Source organism: Otolemur garnettii, unplaced genomic scaffold (assembly GCF_000181295.1).
Source record: "Otolemur garnettii isolate 467f Iridium unplaced genomic scaffold, OtoGar3 scaffold00143, whole genome shotgun sequence".
In the NCBI taxonomy this organism is placed as follows: domain Eukaryota; kingdom Metazoa; phylum Chordata; class Mammalia; order Primates; family Galagidae; genus Otolemur; species Otolemur garnettii.
In genome coordinates this window covers 2,077,894-2,097,055 of record NW_003852538.1, presented here as the reverse complement: position 1 = coordinate 2,097,055, position 19,162 = coordinate 2,077,894, and the positions used below count along the sequence as shown (strand labels likewise).

The 19,162-nt window shown below is 36.7% G+C and overlaps 1 protein-coding gene across 3 annotated transcripts in view; it reads right to left on the bottom strand.

Moving 5' to 3' along the window:
• Nucleotides 1-267: 267 nt before the first annotated feature.
• Nucleotides 268-19,162, bottom strand: part of TBC1D15 (TBC1 domain family member 15) — an 84,401-nt gene continuing 65,506 nt past the window's right edge. For 2 of the 3 annotated variants that reach the window (XM_003798945.3, XM_023518635.1), the window contains exons 11-17: nucleotides 17,672-17,788; nucleotides 13,393-13,493; nucleotides 9,016-9,115; nucleotides 8,243-8,340; nucleotides 5,748-5,864; nucleotides 5,134-5,220; nucleotides 271-1,593 (exon numbers count right to left, since the gene is read on the bottom strand). In XM_003798945.3, the coding sequence (XP_003798993.1) occupies nucleotides 1,372-1,593; nucleotides 5,134-5,220; nucleotides 5,748-5,864; nucleotides 8,243-8,340; nucleotides 9,016-9,115; nucleotides 13,393-13,493; nucleotides 17,672-17,788 (842 nt within the window). In that variant the 3' untranslated portion in view covers nucleotides 271-1,371. Of the gene's footprint in view, nucleotides 1,594-5,133; nucleotides 5,221-5,747; nucleotides 5,865-8,242; nucleotides 8,341-9,015; nucleotides 9,116-13,392; nucleotides 13,494-17,671; nucleotides 17,789-19,162 lie in introns of all 3 variants that reach the window. The other variant, XM_003798946.3, reaches the window with a different exon arrangement.

The window sequence follows — 19,162 nt, the reverse complement described above, 5'->3', positions numbered from 1 at the left end:
CTTGTTGGGAGATGGGTACACTAAGTCCTGACTTCACCACCATGTAATTCACCTGTGAAGAAAAAAAAATCATATCCCCTACATCTATTGCAATTTAAAAACTTAAAAACAAAAATAAATTGGGGTCATTTTTCCCGTTTTCATAACTCATTGAAATGCTTATTTCATTCACATAAAAAGATGAGATGTACTCAGGTCCACCTTGGATAGTTTTCTTCTGATAAAGAACTAGCAGACTATTTCTAAGCATAATTTAACTGAAAACACTACTTCAACTTCAAATTTATTTTAATAATATATACAAGAGTTAACAAATCACAATTAAATGCACTCAGTTATGTTAATTCTACATAACTTAAAATCATGCAATACTGCATGGTAAAAACAGCTTCATTCATATACAAAAGTATTATTTTTGAGACTTCTGATAATATCTTGAAATTTTTGACATAAGCTTTTTGCAAAGAGTATTTTATAAAAATTTAAAGACCTGATCGATCAATTAATGCATTATTAGGAAAGATAATAAACATTATTAGTAAAGTGAGCATACAAGCAATTAATTTTAAAATTACACCAGGTACAGGGTTGAACGTACCCTGTACATACACAAAATAAATGCTAAGAAAATAGTTTTGAAAAAGATCTCATATTGAAGCCATGTATTAATTTTGGCAAACCAGGTAATATAAATCAATAGTCAAGTTTATTCAGTTAAAGAAAATATGCCTAACCTTTCTTATACTCATAAATAAGTGCTTATTTTTATATACAAGTGAAGAAAAGTTCAATGTAAAAAATATACTGCCAATCCACTTACTATGGTTGAAATAGTTCTTTATCTATACATTAAATTGCATTGATGAAAATGTCCAATTTAAATCACATTCGACCAGCATAAATATTTAAGCTGAGTATTGTAAACGATAGAGAAAAACAAATCCTTTTTTTAAAATTTCATTACTGGGTAACAATTCTCAGCTTGGAACACTATAGCAAGGCTCAAAACTTAATTTAATCAAATCAAAACCCACTAAACTTAGAGTAAACAAAGTGTTTTTCAAAGTGCATAATTTCCAACTCATCCACTTGTAATATTTATCCAATTCCAGTTCATCAGCAAGAAAATAAAATGTACTTGGCTATAAAAATACTAAGGAATGTTATAGAAAAGGAAAAGCTATTTGGTAGAAGTAACTACAAAAATAATTAGTTTAAATCTTTGTAAAGCTTTAATGCAAGAACATCAGTACACTTTCTTTCCATATACCTTAAAGCATGATCAATACCAAGATTTTAAATTTCCAACTTTCAAGTACTTGAAAAGGAATGGCAACAAGTGTCTCTTCAGGAAAAAAGCAAGAAGAATGATCATGCAGGTGTCAATCTGCTAACGTCTGAGGGCACTGGTATCTGTGTGGGACGGTCGTCTCTGGCTCCACTGGCAGTGAGTGTGGGCAAGGGGCCACTCTGAAATGTAGATGCAGGACAATGTGTCACGCCAAAATTTTCATCTTCACCAGTGTCTGAATCTGGTGTTGTAACTTCACTGTCCTGAAGCCCCAGGATCTCAGAGACTGCTTGTGGTAATTCCTAGACATGAAAAAAAAAACAAACACAAAACCATCATTCACCATAGAGGAAAGATAATCTCAAAGTTATACTTCTATTTAAGACTACACTGATTCTAGAATGTAACACTTGTCTAACAGTCTGGCACCCTTCTCACAACTTTCTGATCCACTCCAAATGAAATCCTCACCACCTTTTCCTTTCTGCCTAAGTGGTTTTTCGGTATCTTCCAAACTAACTACTTTCCATCCTACCCCAGTACTCCCACAACATGGTTTTCTAATATTTGGCATTTATCTCTTTCTCTTAAGAAATCATCTTATTTACACTATCTCTCTCAGTAAATAAAGTTCCTTAAAGGTAAAAAGTATCTAACTGACATGTTTTAGAATACAACAGCTATCAAATAAATATTTGTAGAACTCAAGCAACTGTTTGGATCCATGAATAAAACTATATAAAGACCAAAAAGAACTCTCATAAAATGCAAGAGGCCTGTGCCTGCAGTTCCAGCCACTCTGGCTGGGAAGATCGCCTGTGCTTTAGGAGTGTGAGACCTGCCTGAACAACACGGGACAGCCTGTCTCTTTAAATTAAAAAAAGAAAAAGAAGAAAAAGTGTTTGATAATATCCAGCATCGCTTCATGATCAGAACACTTAAGAAAATTGGTATAGAAGGGACACTTCTGAAACTGATAGAGGCCATCTACAACAAACCCACAGCCAATATTGTATTGAATGGAGTTAAGTTGATTAGGAACCAGGCAAGGTTGCCCACTGTCTCCATTGCTCTTTAACATTGTAATGGAAGTTTTAGCCATCGCAATCAGGGAAGAAAAAGCAATTAAGGGTATTCATATAGGGTCAGAAGAGATTAAACTTTCAGTCTTTGCAGATGATATGATTGTTTATCTGGAAGATACCAGGGATTCTACTACTAAACTTTTAGAAGTAATCAAGGAATACCACAGCATCTCAGGTTACAAAATCAACATTCATAAATCGGTAGCCTTTACATACACCAACAGTAGCCAAGCTGAAAAAAATAGTCAAGGACTCTATTCCATTCACAGTAGTGCCAAAGAAGATGAAATATTTGGGGGTTTACCTAACAAAGGACGTGAAAGATCTCTATAAAGAGAACTATGAAACTCTAAGAAAAAAAATAGCTGAAAATGTTAACAAATGGAAAAACATACCATGCTCATGGCTGGGAAGAATCAACATTGTTAAAATGTCCATACTACCCAAACAATATATAATTTTGATGCAATCCTCATTAAAGCTCCACTGTCATACTTTAAACATCTAAAAAATCTTTATATGGAATCAGAAAAAACCTTGAGTAGCAAAGACATTACTCAGGAACAAAAACAAAGTAGGAGGAATTACGTTACCAGACCTCAGACTATACTATAAAGTGATAGTGATCAAAACAACATGGTACTGGCACAAAAACAGAGAGGTAGATGTTTGGAACAGAATAGAGAGCCAAGAGATGAATCCAGCCACCTACCGTTAACTGATCTTTGACAAGCCAATTAAAAACATTGATGGGGAAAAGATTCCCTATTTAACAAATGGCGCTGGGCTAACTGGATGGTGTCCTGTAGAAGACTGAAACTAGACCCACCCCTTTCACCATTAACTAAGACAGACTCTCACTGGATTAAAGAATTAAACTTAAGACATGAAACTATGAAAATACTAGAAGAAAGTATAGGGAAAACACTTGAAGAAATCGGCTTGGGTGAAAATTTTATGAGGAGGACCACTCGGGCAATTGAAGCAATGTCAAAAATACATTTCTGGGACCTGATCAAACTAAAAAGTTTCTGCACAGCCAAGAACACAGTAAATAAAGCAGGTACACAGCCCTCAGAATAGGAGAAGATATTTGCTGGTTATGTCTCCAACAAAGTTTAATAACCAGAATCCACAGAGAACTCAAACATATTAGCAAAAAGAGAATGAGTGATCCCATCTCAGGGTGGGCAAGGGACTTGAATAGAAATTTCTCTGAAGAAGACAGGTGCATGGCCTACAGATATATGAAAAAATGCTCTCCATCCTTAATCATCAGAGAAATGCAAATCAAAACTACTTTGAGATACCACCTAACCCCAGTAAGATTAGCCCGTATCACAAAATCCCCAAACCAAAGATGTTGGAGGATGTGGAGAAAAGGGAACACTTCTACACTGCTGGTGGGAATGCAAATTAATTCGTTCCTTTTGGAAAGACATCTGGAGAACACTTAGAGAACTAAAAATAGACCTGCTATTTGATCCTGCAAATCCTTTATTAGGTATATATCCAGAAGACCAAAAATCGAATTACAAGAAAAACATTTGTATCAGAATGTTTATTGCAGCCCAATTCATAATTGCTAGGTCATAGAAGAAGCCTAAATGCCCATCGACCCATGAATGGATCAATAAATTGTGGTATATGTACACCATGGAATACTATGCAGCCCTAAAGAAAGATGGAGACTTTACCTCTTTCACGTTTATATGGATGGAGCTGGAACATATTCTTCTTAGCAAATCATCTCAAGAATGGAAGAAAAGTATCCAATGTACATGGCCCTATTTTGAAACTAATTCATAGCTTTTATAGGAATGTCATAACCTAATTATAGCCTTAGAATATGGGAAGAGGGTGGGAGAGGAGAGGTGAGGAGGGTGGATGGGGGGAGGGAGGGTGATTGGTGGGGTCACCTCCATGGTTAATCTTACAAGGGTACAAGTGAATCTTTCTAAAAGCAGAGTATGAATGTATTGACTCAATAACTAAGAAAATGACATGAAGGGTATGTTAACCAGTTTGATGAGAGTATTTCAAAATGTATATGAAAACAGCACACTGTACCCTATGATTGCATTAATGTACATAGTTATGCTATAAGAAATTAAAAAAGAAAAGAAAAAGAAAAGAAACCAGAAGCCAAGCAAAAACTTAACGAAAATATATTTGGCTTGAATTCAGATAACATCAAATTTTCCTTGTTTTTAGAAATAATTAAGAGCTTGACTGACATAAATGACACATGCTAAATACCATTCATTTAATTATTTCTGATTAGCATTTGTCTTTATTTGGAAATAATGCATATTTACTAATAATATGAGAGCCTTTAGCCTATTCTGTATTTATTAGTTTGATTGGGTAATATGTCAGTGCTTGGTTAAATTCTATAGCCTCTTTATTTGTTGGGCAATTTTTTTTTTTTTGCAGTTTTTGGCCAGGGCTGGGTTTGAACCCACCACCTCTGGCATATGGGGCCAGCGCTCTACTCCTTTGAGCCACAGGCGCTGCCTCTGGAAATATTTTTATTCTGTTTACATTTTGCCTTATTATTAAAAGCTTCCTGTCTGGAATAACTAGTCACCTGTTTTCAACTAGTACTGCGACCCTATAATGGTGACAGACAGGAGGCGATGCTCTGTGTCTGCCTTCAACTTGCTACAACTGCCATTCATCTTCTCAGAAGAAAAATCTTGATCTCAATCCCCAAAACAAACAAAAAATCTTGCAATTATTTGAAGCAATTCCTACCTTGCATTTTACCATCTGTAGGCAAATTGCTTCTGCCTTGCACAGTGTATCTTCCACGTCGATTTTCATGGACAATTCATTGATATGCTAAAAAGTATCAATAATATAAAATGATCACTGAAACGGAAAGCACTGTTCTATGCTACCAGACAATTTATTACCAGTTATATTTCACTGCAGGTAAAATTCTTTAAAATATTCACATACTACAAATGCAGAAGAAATCTAATATATCTTTCATTAGATTGTTTCAAGTTTTATAGCTAAGAATAGCTAATAAGCTTATGAAACATGAAACCCAGCAGCTATTTCAAGTCTGCGATCTTAAAGTTTTAAGCAGAAGACAATTATTATTTCAAATACTGACCTACATAAAAGGCCATTTTGTTGAATTTCCTTTCATTCCTTTTCATTCCATTTCATTCAGGTAAAAAATAACTGACCAATATGTATTAGCTGAACTTTTATTCTCAAGGAGTCAGTCTCAGCACTAAGTGTTACTGATACAATTACCCACGAGATTCAGTAATGATCTAGGGAAATGTTCTGTATGTCAGAACCACCAAAGAGAGGAAAGAGCCAAAACATAAAAACTAAATTAAAAGAATAACTACCTTAAGTATTTCATTGAAACCATAATGCTTTTCCATTATTTGTTGCTTCTCTGATTCCAGAATAGCACAGCAGAGAAGAAGATGAAAATTTCTGCATGGTAGTTCAGTCCACATGACCTATTAAAAAAAAAAAAAAACAGAATTATTTAGTAAAGTGTATCAATTCTAAAACATTTTCCTCACAGGTACACTGCTGAACACTGAATGACTGAGGCAAAGCAGAAACTGCCTATTTGGGAGTTTTCTAGCTATGAAATGAGGGATAGCAGAGTCTCACTTTCAGCTACAAAGTAACTATCATTAAATTTAACATGCAAGTAAGATGTATTCCCAATGTGGCCCTTTACAGCAAGCAAATCACTAAACCTCATCAATATGACAGATGCTGTGAAGGCACCACAGATTTTAAGTTTAAGGTGTAAGGGTCAGGCACATTTTCAATGTTTTTCTAAACCTTTAGTTTCTCACTTGTAAATCTTCAGTCTCCCCTCAAAAGTAAGCTAAATCCTAGAAATACAGTAAGATTCAGTTGCACAGCACATGGTATTATATAACTCAGAGTATCTCTGATTATGACAAAAATTGAATCAACTACCCAATATTTATACTCAAGGCCATGTGAGTGGCTTTGCAGTGGCTCACACCTGTCATTCCAGCACTCTGGGAGGCTGAGGCAGGTGGAATGCTTAAGCTCAGGAGTCTGAAACCAGCCTGAGCAAGAGAGAGACACCTCTATCTCTATCAAAAATAGAAAAACTAGCCGGGCATTGTGGTGGGCATTTTTAGTCCCTGCTAATCAGGAGGCTGAGGCAAGAAAATAGGTCAAGCCCAAAAGTTCGCGAGGTATGATGCCACAACACTTGACCCAAAGGGACAGACTGAGACCCTGTCTCCAAAAAAATATACTCAAATGCATAACCCGTTTGATCAACAGTTACATCACTTCTTACATATAGATCGGTGGTTCTCAACCTACGAGTCATGACCCCTTTGGGAGTCGAACGACCCTTTCACAGGGATCGCCTAAGACCATCAGAAAACACATATTTTTGCACACATGAAGAAGCAACGAAAATAATTTTATGGTTAGGGGTCATCACAACATGAGGAACTATATTAAAGGGTCACAGCATTAGGAAGGTTGAGAACCACTGATATAGATAATACTCTCAAATTTAGACCTCAGTTTCCCCAGGTTAATGTATATAATAATATCTTTCTGACAAACTCACAAACAATACTACTAGAACATACCAGAAATGGTTTTGTCTTCAAAAAGAGTATATTAAGTTGAACAATTCTCAAACTAAATCCAACTGTTGAAAGTTTAAATACACGCCATTAAATTCAAAGGTTTCCATAAAAGTTCCAGTCTATGTGGCAAACACAGGTGGAGGTCATTCTAGCTGTGTGCTAATGACATTCTTAATTCATCCTTTAAAGAAGTTAAGATGCTGAAAAACAATTAAGTGTGGTTCCAGGTAGAAGGCACTTGAGTTTTACTTCTAATTTCAGAACAGAGGAAATGAGCGCGGAGCAAACATCTTCAATCAATGTAACTCCTTCTCTAATGGCAACAGCACTGTCCACAGCAGAACCGACTCAGCGCCAGTAGCTCAGCAGCTGGGGCGCCAGCCACATACACTGAAGCTGGAGGGTTCAAATCCAGCCCAGGCCTGCCAAACAACAATGATAACTACAACCAAAAAATAGCCGGGCATTGTGGCGGGCACCTGTAGTCCCAGCTACTCAGGAGGCTGAGGCAAGATGCTTAAGCCCAGGAGGTTGAGATGGCTGTGAGCTGTGACACTACAGCCCTCTACTGAGGGCAACAGCTTAAGACTCTGTCTCAAAAAAACAAAAAGAATACACTTCTAGCTGTGAAAACCTCAGAGGGTTCCACTATATACAGGTATGTTTGTGTTTGTTATCCAAATGGAGTCTCTCCCCATTCCTTCCTTGGCAGAATTTCCATTATCTCTTAGCTTTTATGGAGATGAGGCAGCAAGCAGTCATGACACCAATATTCTACTAAAAAGCACAAGGACCTGTTATGAACAGATACTTAAGAAGAAAATACAAAATGATTTTCTATTTTTTATTCAGACTTTTCCTGTGCTAAAAAATCGGATAAAGAAGTACACCAAATACGTGATAATGTATTCTCTCTACACTAGACGTAGCAGAGTCTCACACAGTCACAACTCCCCAAAAAAGAACACAGCAGCAAATAGTCTAGAGTACTTGTTCTAGGATACCTCTCAGTCCCAAATCTCATGGGGACTGTGACTGGAAGAAAGAAGCTCCAAAGGAACAGATATTCAGTTGAGATGTGAGATCATTAACTTTTAGGAGAGCCTACAAATCCACTAAAATTTTGGAACACACTTGTCTTAGAAATTTCAGTTCCACTATCACAATCCATTTATATGCGATGGAATAAATTGTTCCTTTCCATAATAAATACTGCATTTTACAATAATTTAAGAACTTACCTCCCACAATCGAAGAATATCTAGAAAACTAAATTCCCTTTTAAATCTGATTAAAAGCCATCTGAAGCAAAAATAAAGGTATCCAGAGTCCTGAGATTCTATACAAAAGAAAAAATACAAATACAGCTTATTCTTATGCTAATTATGTCAGAATATAGTGGCCTTTCTCAAGCTCAAATTTTTCTATGCACATTTGGCAATTAGAAGTCCTATATATTTAACTATCTTCTACCAATTCAAGGAAACATTTCAAATTTGTAGGCTAATTTCTTTTCTTTTTTTTTTTTTTTTGAGGCGGAGCCTCAAGCTATCCCCCTGGGTAGAGTGCCATGACATCACGCTCACAGCAACCTCCAACTCCTGGGCTCAAGCGAGTCTCCTGCCTCAGCCTCCCAAGTAGCTGGGACTACAGGCGCCCGCCACAACGCCTGGCCATTTTTTGGTTGCAGCCATCATTGTTGTTTGGTGGGCCCGGGCTGGGGATTCGAACCCGCCACCTTAGGTATATGTGGCTGGCGCCTTAGCCACTTGAGCCACAGGCGCCAAGCCCTAATTTCTTTTCTTTTTAAAAACCATCAAATAAAAAATACATTTTATGAATCAAATTTTTAAAGCTGAATTACACAAAGATAGTTTGGTCCTATACTTTTATTCCTCACATGAATCAAAGGAACAGCAGTAGAGTATATACTTCTTTATGAGAGTTCCTTACTTATTTTTTCTGTGCATTAGCCTATAATTTTCTGGGAATAGTTGTGATTCACTAAACTTACCTAAGTAACTGCAAAATCCACTGTCCAACAATCGAAGTAAGGTGCTCAGCTGAATCAGCTGGGTCTTCATGCCTTGCATTTGTTCTTCAAAATTTTGATGCTTTAAAAGGAAATAACTGTCACCACATAAGTAATATTTAATGAATATTTTATAACACACAATAACTGGAAACTAAAACATGTCTACAAATAAATGGCAGACTTAACCACATTGGTTATCTTAAAAAAAAAAATAGCTAAAAAGCTAATTTAACATTAAAAAGGGGATAAAGAGAAAGAATCCTTTGTCTCAAACTAAGAATTATCATTTTCCCTCTTTTCGTCTGACTTAAATAAAGAAGAATGCAGGCATAGTATGAGTGACTAGCTTACTTCTTACAAAGCATAAAAAAGAACATTTAAGAAATATACATTTATTAAATTATTTCCATTGTTAAAATTAATTTTAGTTTTAACATGTACTTCATTTTAAAGAATTAATTATTCCTTAGGCAGGCGTCCTCAAACTACGCCCACAGGCCACATGCAGCCTGCTGAGGACATTTATCCGGTCCACAGGGTGTTTTTGTCGCCCACCTGTCCTGCTTAGCAGCCGACTTGTCCTGGGGCCCGCAGTCCAGCCCTCAAACAGTCCTGAGGGACAGTGAACTGGCCCCCTGTTTAGAAAGTTTGAGGACCTCTGCTCCTTAGGTTTGATGACATAAGGAAATCTGTAAGGTTAAAACTATTTTCATAAAAATACTAAGACATTACTTGGATTTCACAGTTTAATTTTCTCACATATGCAAAGGCTGTATGACATATGATACCACAACAGGATGACTACAGAGGCAGATACTGAAATCCATCCATCTTCTATTAAACTAGACATTTTAAAAGGAGAAAATTTAAAACAATCCCTCTTCTCAGTATTTTTCATTTAGGAAGTTACTTTTTATTGAAAAAAGTCATGCTAAGGCGAAACAGGTTTGTTATTTTTTAATGACTAAGGATTTACAAATGTCTCTATTAATTTTTCATATGATAAATACCAACAGATATAACTCACACAAATGAAACTCTTTAACTCCTTGGGATCCTTAACAATATGTGAGAATGTAAAGGGGTCCCAAGTTTGAGAACTGCCAGGGTTTACATGCTTTAATGATCTTCAAAGCTGAGAGGATTCCCTACTAACACTCGTGTCAAGGGACCAAGGGGCACTAAAACAAATGCTTTGAACAGCTTCTAAACTAATTCTGATCACTCTTAATTCACATGCCCACCCCTGTGTCATAACCTATGGCTCCAAAGTGTATGAGAAGTTATAATAATGCTTTATAAGAACTAACAGATTAGAAATAATTAGTCTTGATTTAAAAAATTTAAAGGCTATGAATTCTTAATTAGCTGCTTCTCTTTAATGAATCAAAAACTAGTTTTTTTTAATAGACTAACTCAAGGTTTCAGGAAATACTTTCTCCACATTTACCAGATGGACCTGTAGGGAAAAGGCAAAATTAACTCTCTGATTAACAGGATAATTTGTGTTGTGACACAGCCAAAGAGTTGGTTTGAGAGTGCCAATGTGGCACAGCATTACTACCCATTCAACTATAAAAAAGCAGCAGACACCAACTGCAGAAAAGCAGTTATTCCTAGAGAAGGGGAGGTGGGACCAACAATGGATATACAAAGAGCTTCAACTGCACATGTAAATTAAAAAGTGTGTGTATACACAGGAAGGGAGATGTGGAGAAGACGGGGGGGGGGGGACCAAATCTATATGGTAAAAGGAATGATGGGTATATGAAGTTCAGTAGGTCATATGTACTTTGGGTGAATATTTCCAGAGCCAGTGTCTAGACCTACATTAGATGTGAGTAAATCTCAACAGAAGTAAACTACAGGCATTAGGTTCAGCCCTCACGAGATGGTAAAACTCACATGAAGTGCAGCTGTAACACACAAAGGAATGAAGACACAGCAGCACAGACTGAGGACACCAAAATCAGAGCAATGCGGCAAACATAACCAATGGTTTATTCTGACCGCCACGCATTGCCCTCTCATCCTAATACTTTTTAAAAATTATTTTTAAAAGGGCGGTGCCTGTGGCTCAAAGGAGTAGGGCACCGGCCCCACATGCCGAAGGTGGTGGGTTCAAACCCAGCCCCGGCCAAAAACTACAGAAAAAAAAAATTATTTCAAAAAGTATTTGTGACAATACACTAAGAGATCTTTTTAGAATAAAGACTAGAAAGCATTCCAGAACACACTCAATGGAAAAGGCAAACACAGAACATTTACTGTGAAAATAACAGAACAAAGAAATTAAACCTTCTTCATACATAAGAAATGATGAGTAGACTACAAAGCACATATTACACATGTTCAAAAAGCAGTCTTCATTTGTGAGCTGTTAGCCATGCAAACACGTGCTGTGTGCACACATGGATGTGGCACAGCAATTATACGCCAACACATTTGAACATGTCAATACTGGCTTAGTTTTAATGAAAACTACCATTGCAAAAGAAAACTAAAAGCAGTATATTCACATTAGGTTGTGTGTGTGTGTGAGTGAGTGATACATATCTTAACTACAGAGATTTAAACTAAGCATGCAGAAACATTCCCAGGTTTGTTCCACAAAAATCTGTTGAACGACCGACCTCTGTCAAACCTTAGGAAAATTCTAGTAAGCTACTACCAGTGAGACAAAGATATGATCCCTTCGTTACAGAACATACTACCTCTAGTGAAAAGAGTATAAAAAATAAAAACACAAGGAAGGCAGACAATAGCGTTTCCATAATTAGTATCAGTTGTACAGACTTTCTAACAAACGCCTCAGGTGTCCAGAGAGCTCGGGAGTAAGTGGAACTGAGAAGGAAGGCAAATCAAAGATCAGGAAGGTGAAGCAGACAGACTGTGACAGGACCAGAGGACAGCAGCTGATCGTCCTTCCAACTAATCCCAGAACATGAATCTACGGCAAAGGACCACGGTGAATATTTATGAACTTAACAATAAAAAGACTATTTTAAGCTATTAAATCTCACCAAATATACACTTGGAAATAAACTAAAAGAAGTGAGGACAAGTTGAAATGAAATCATGGACAAAAGACTTGAGAAACAAACTATAACGATGGTAAATTAGGGTGTACTTTAAAATGACTAAAAGAATGAAACTGGAATGTTCTTAACACAAAGAAATGATAAATACCTGAGGTATCAGCCTGATTTGACTAATTTACATTGTATACCTGTTTCAAAACAGCACACATACCCTTATAAATGTGTACAATTCTTATGTACACAAAATATCTATAATGTTTTTAAAAAGAGAGACTTGAAGAAATAGACAAGAATGGGAAAAATTTAAAGAGAAAAGAAAAATAGGCAAGCAAAAGGAGAAGAAGAAAAGGCAGGCACCACTTCCCAAGTTCACACCTGTGTCCCAGAAACCCTGAGTTAGAACCTGTATTAACAGGAAAACATTTTAAATGGTTACAGGTGCAAAGTCCTTATAATCCCCTTGTAAGTAAACCATTTGAGATCTGGCATAAATGCCAGCATCAGGTATATTAGTTTTATTTTGAAAAAACACAGTGACCTATGCAGTCAGGTCTTCAGGTGCCTTTATCTACTCTACACCCTCTGCTTTTTTTTTCTAAACAGATTACTTGAGATTTTTCTATTGTATTCTCCCATTATACTCTCTCTGCAATATTATCCTAGAACTCTGTCTCGAAGACCTAGCAATGATAACAGATAAAACGTGCCTTGTACTAACATAAGTACTTAGACACAGTTCAGCTCAAATAATCACACACTTCTGGAAAATAACAATGAATTACTAAGAAACTATCAGAGTTACAAATAGTTCAAACACATCTAGTGGAAACAAAATCCAAAATATTTACAAAAGGTAAGGATATTACCTGGCACGACTAAGCTTTATCTCTGAAAAAAAGATATGAAAATCCAACTACTTCACAAAACTGAATTCATCTATTTCATTAATATTCTGTGATTCATGGCTTTTCTGCAGAATATAACCATTTACTGATATTAAATTTTGACTATTCCTATACTACAGGCTACTTTTTCTACTAAAAACAATGCTGGCATTTCTTAGCCTCTTAAAAAGGGTTTTTTTTTTTCTTTTTGCAGTTTTTGGCAGGGGCTGGGTTTGAACTGGCCACCTCCTGCATATGGGACCGGTGCCCTACTCCTCTGAGCCACAGGCACCACTCCATTGAAAAGCTATTTTTTTTAAAAAGAAAGAAATCAAGAGGCATGAAGTAATTTTTTAAGTTCCATCACAGTTGACCAAATTTAAAAATCAATGTTAATCAGTCTGATTAAAGGAAGGAATCCGAGCTCTTACCATCTGATCCATGTAAGAGGCAAAACACCAAAAGGCATCCACTTCATTCTCCATCACATACAGAAGAGGGGAAAGCAAGTCGCTCATTCCTTGTACATAACCTAAGAAGAAGAGGCAAAAAAACCTTCTGACAATCTAAGCTTTACGTATCCTTTTGTGCATATCACTACCATTTCACTTAAAATTACATATTCCTTTAGATTCAGAAACTGGCAAATATCAATGTTCACCAAGAAAGAACACAAAGGAGGAGGAGCCTCGTCATCAGGTGAGAGGGACGACTGCTTTAGACTGATGTCGGGCAGATAAGGAGCTTCTGTTACATTCTTAGTGTATATAATCACTACAAAGAATGTAACAAAAAAAAAGAGTGTGCAAACCCAGCCTGAGAAAGAAGACAGATAAAGAGAGAACCCAGAAGAACATCAAATGTTACGAGTACAAGCTCAAAGGGAGATCTGAGAAGGAACAGTCACAGAAGGGAAAAAATCCAGGCAGAAGAATGCTGCAAAAATTAAGAGGAAGAAAGCCGAGTGTTCAACAGTGCCAGACTACTAGGAAAAGTCAAGTAAAATGAGAGCTGGAAAGGGTCCAGGCGCCTAGCAGTCAGGCTGCTGGTGACCAGACAGAAGGGGTCACAAACACAGTTACGCGCCTCTCAACAGCCACATCTACATCCCTGCCTCCTCTTGTCACTCTCAACCAGCGCCAACAACTGGGTTTAATCCCACCAATATTTTGTACCTAACGCACTTTAACTACCTTTCTCTTCATGTTATTAACTATAGCCCTTGATTGAAAGAAAAATTGGAAAGGTAAGGAATCAGCTGCCTCACTTAAAAAGTGTCACTTTTTCTGTTCACCTGAATATGCCAAGTTACTTTTCTCCTTTACAAAACCCTCAATTTCCTTGTTTTACAATGCCATTTCAGACTTAAAAACAGATTTTTGAACCAACAAAGGGACAATAGCTTATACTAAGCCTTTTTACTTACACATTACCAATCAACTTTGGTAATTTTTATGTATTTATTAAAATTACATACTTTTCAATGAGTAGCTTGGGAAGTCTAAGGAAATACAATATTTCCTTTCTAATGCTTACATTTTATTTACCAAAATCCATCTGTACTGAATCTATTTAAACTGTATTTAGAAAGGAAAGGCAATAGTAGTATTAGAAATGATACACAGTTATACATCACTCTGCCAGTTTTGGAAGAAAACTTTTAAAAGTTTCTTATTATCAGAACTTTCCTAGCTGGCACTGACACTGTGAAATTAATAACAGATACAGAGCCTAAACCAATTCAAAATGCAGGAAATCAAATCTGAATTCAACAAAGAATAAAAAGAATACCTTACTGGGTCTTACTGTGTCTGGTCTATGACAATACAGTGGAACCTCTGTAAGTTGACCACCCAAGGGACTACACACTGGCCAACATCCGGAGGTGGTCAGCATAAGGAACTCATGTCTGGTCTATGAAAATCAGGTCAACCTAGGAGGCGGTCAATATAGGGAGGTAGAAACTATGGAGGGTACTATTCAAAGTGTACTACTCAAAAGATTTACAAAATTTCTCCTCTGGAGAAAGTGCTATATTATTAAGTTATAATAACTAAAAATTCCTAAAAAGCCAATTTAATACTTTTAAGTCTTCAAATTTCATGTAGGATCACCACCACATTTTTTTTATTAAGTCTTCGCTGAAGCAAGTAGTTAAATTAATCTTCATGTTCTGGTTGCTTTTACTCTATCTTATTTTATACATGATAATCTTTGGGGTATGTCATGGGTTGCGAGGGTGGAATTAATGTACAAATTCCTTTTAATTAAAGAAAGGTTAAAGTTGTTTAAATTAGCATTCAGTGACCTCAGATTCTGCACTGGTGCTGGCTGATGCACATCTTAATCAGCACAACTATAATTTCTAAAATAATTACCTAAAATTACCTGCATAGCAAATTTCAGTGGAAGGTATACAAAATGAACTCCTTATCATCCTAATGTGCATTTTTTCTTATACTAAAAAGAAAAAATTAATCTACACATAGGTCAGTTTTCCAGGTAACTGATGCTTATCCCTTAGAGTATCAAATTAGAAAAAAACTGGAAGTTGGAAATTATTTTTTAAAAACATTAGACATTCTCTTGCCTTCTTACACACCATATTTTGAGTATAATTTAACTTTTCTTTGATTATTCAGGATTATCTTTATGAACATACACTATAAAAAAAGAAGACACAGCCCACAGAAACTTCCTGGAGGCCTTTGCATTCAGGAAAAATCAATCATCCTTAAGATCTCCCACCACTCTTGCTAATTTTTATCTCCTTCCTCACCACTGAGACTATTCAATGCAAATGCACCTGCCTCTCATTACAGGTGAAGATGCCTACAGCTCTACTTGGCAGCATCGTGTACTAAAAAGAGTAGATTTACAGCCCAGGTCACTGTGCTGTGAGTGAAGAATGAGAAATGAATGCCACTGCTTTCATAAAAGTACCTCAGCTTCTCAGAAGGCCAGAGTTACACTATCAGTAACTCTGACACATAACTCCAGTAACTCTGGAGACTCTGACTACATTTCAGACAACTAAAGTACTTGAACGGACCTGTAATCCGAGGTTCATTTAATGTGTTAAGTGTTGAGGTGTTTGGAAATGGCAAGTTATCTAGACCACTCTAAAAACCTTCAGCATTCAGGAACTCCTGCTACAGAATATGTGTGAATTCCTAACTCAAAATTGCCACCTGAGAATGGGGCACTGCCTCCTTATTCCCTGCAGTGGCTCCTGGTGCTGCAGGGTAAAGGAGAGAATGCCAGCCTGCAAAAGAGACCTGGCTCTGTACCCCAAGACCAATTATTCACTACTTGTGCAATCTTCTGTCACTCTCTGAATCAAAATAACTTACCCCTCATAAGGTAAGAATTATTTCCCCACTTCTTCAAAAGGCTGTTACTAGAATGAAAATAAAAATCTTTGTGACCTAAAAAGCACTCTACCAATATTTTTCCAATGATCCAATTTGAAGGTCACTATAGGTGCAACAGACAGGACTGGCAACCAAATACAAACTTCACAGAACAAACCCCTTTATTAAACAAATTTGTTCTGTAAACTCTGGATTCAGTCAAAAGGCCACACTCAAGGATCTAAAAGACCACATGCAGCCCTCCAAGGCGACAGGTTCCTCTGACTTACACAGGAAGCCAGGAAGAATTTACATAGACAAACACCAGGAAGAAAATGGACCTGTATTCCAAGGTTCATTTAATGTGCCAAGTGTTGAGTCACCGTCTCCAAAAGATGTCTTAAGCTCCACTAAAGTAGTCTGAAAAACATCTATTTCTACTGTGCTTAAGCTGGGAGGTAACATCCACTTGCTTGGCAAGGTAACTGAGAAATGTTTCTATTATTTATACTTATTTAAAGGTTAATGGTTAGAGAATTTATTGGTCCTTTAAAGAAACAATTCAGTTCTCTCGCCCCTTAGTAAGCCTTCCCCAAGCCATTTCCCACTTTCACTTCCAGCACCAGTCCTTATAATGCATTCTTGTTAGGAAGAACTTAATCAAGCAAAAAGATTAGGTTCTGCATCCCTACAAAATTGTCTGTATTTCTTGTATAAGATTTCAAATCAGTATTTTTCTTCAGAACATTTTCCAAGCATAGCAAATAATGGTTCTAATGTCTCAGCAATTTTTTCCAAGGCACTCCTAGGCTCAAAGAAATAACTAATAGCTCCATTCGTGAATATTAAGCAGTTAGGTCCAAACAACTTAATAACTACTTTTGTCCTATGAATTTAGCACCTGTTGAGCACTACACTTCTCAAACCTTGAAATTCAACTAGATACCACCATCCTCATTTCCTATTTCTCATTTATTTTTACACCGTATTTGCATATCACAGCAAGGCCAAAAACTCAGCTTTGGAAAGATACGACTTCATCTAAAGGCACGGAGTGATCTAATGCTAAAACCTTTAACTATTTCAATAAGTCATCAGTAGACTGTCCTACAGATATTGCTACCATTCCTTCAAGAATTTAAGACACTCCACATGCCCCTGTGAGTTTGCTACAGCATCCCAGGGCTCCCTGGTTGGGAATAACAGAGCAACGTTTCCAGCCCCCCAGAAAAACTAGGTCACAGAGTTACTACCTATGTCTAACTTGTTAATAAATTCAAATTCTAAACCAAATATATTTGTATTTAAATCTTTCAATATTAGGACTTTACCTAATTTAAAGAAGAAGAGAACTTACCTAAATCAAAATCATACATACAGTAGGTCATCAAAATGTCATGAAGCAAAATCAACCCTGGATTATCTTGGCCTTCATAAAACTTGTTTGTTCGATCTGTTCTGTTAACATCTTTTTCTGAAAAGGAAAATCATCATGTATTTGAAAGGCTTTCAAAAAAACAGATTCTTGTGAAGTTCACACCTTGTAAGTACAGAATTATTTTTCTTGCCATTAATTTATCTTGTCAAGCTTTATTTATTTAACGAAAGAAAACATTCATCAAATTCCATTTCAAACATGCAATAAAGTAGCATGGGAAATATTTTCCAAAAACTGGTCCACTTCCTCATAGACAGATTTTAAAATATTGTTCTTTTTTTCCTAAACATAGAAACATTTTATTTGCATAGTAGGAAACACTTTCAATGAATTAAAAACAATACTAAGTAAAAATTCACATTAGTGATAAAAATGCCAGTCACTAATGCACATGATGGACAGTAGCTATACTTGAAAAGAATAATAGAAAAAGTTACTACTCAATCATAATCAAAGACATTTGTTTCTTTCACAATTACTTCATTCATTGTAAGAAGTACTATCAACTTCTTCATTTTCTATAATCATCTTTAGGAAAAATCACTTCCTTATTACTTCACATACACACCACTGATCTTAGATATCTTAAGCCACTTACCCATACTTTACTAAAAATGATTTCATAATGTTAAAAACAGATTTGGAAACATGAGCATGAGTGTCTGAAGTTATACTGACAATTCAATTCCCAAATACTGAGGTGTGCTAAGCGCACACTTTACAACTAAAAAGGCATTCTCCAGTAGTTTACTTACCAAATCCCTCAGTAAATTAGGAAGAAATAGCCTCCTTTTTTTTGGAGACAGAGTCTTACTCTGTCACCTAGGGTAGAGTGCTGTGGCATTATCACAGCTTATAAATTCAAGCAATCCTCCTGCCTCAACCTCCCAAGTACCTGGGACTACAGATGGGGCCACCACAGCCAGCTAGTTTTTCTATTTTTAGTAGAGATAAGTTCTGGGCCTTACTCTTCCTCAGGCCAGTCCTTATCTCCTGAGCTCACATAATCCACCAACCTTGACCTCCCAGAGTGCTGGGATTGTTATAGGCATGAGCCACTGGGCTCAGCCAAGAAGAAATCACTTACAGAAACTGAAAATGATTAATTTGCATTATAATCAATTCCCTTTTAAAATCTATAACTGCCTTCATCCTTATTAAACTTGACCAACAAAAAAACAAACAAATAAAAAAAAGGCTCGGCACCTGTGGCTCAAGCGGCTAGGGCGCCAGCCACATACACCTAAGGTGGTAGGTTCAAATCCAGCCTGGACCTGCCAAACAACAATGACGGCTGCAACCAAAAACTAGCTGGGCGTTGTGACGGGCACCTATAGTCCCAGCTACTTGGGAGGCGGAGGCAGGAGACTTGCTTGAGCCCAAGAGTTGGAGGTTGCTGTGAGCTGTGAT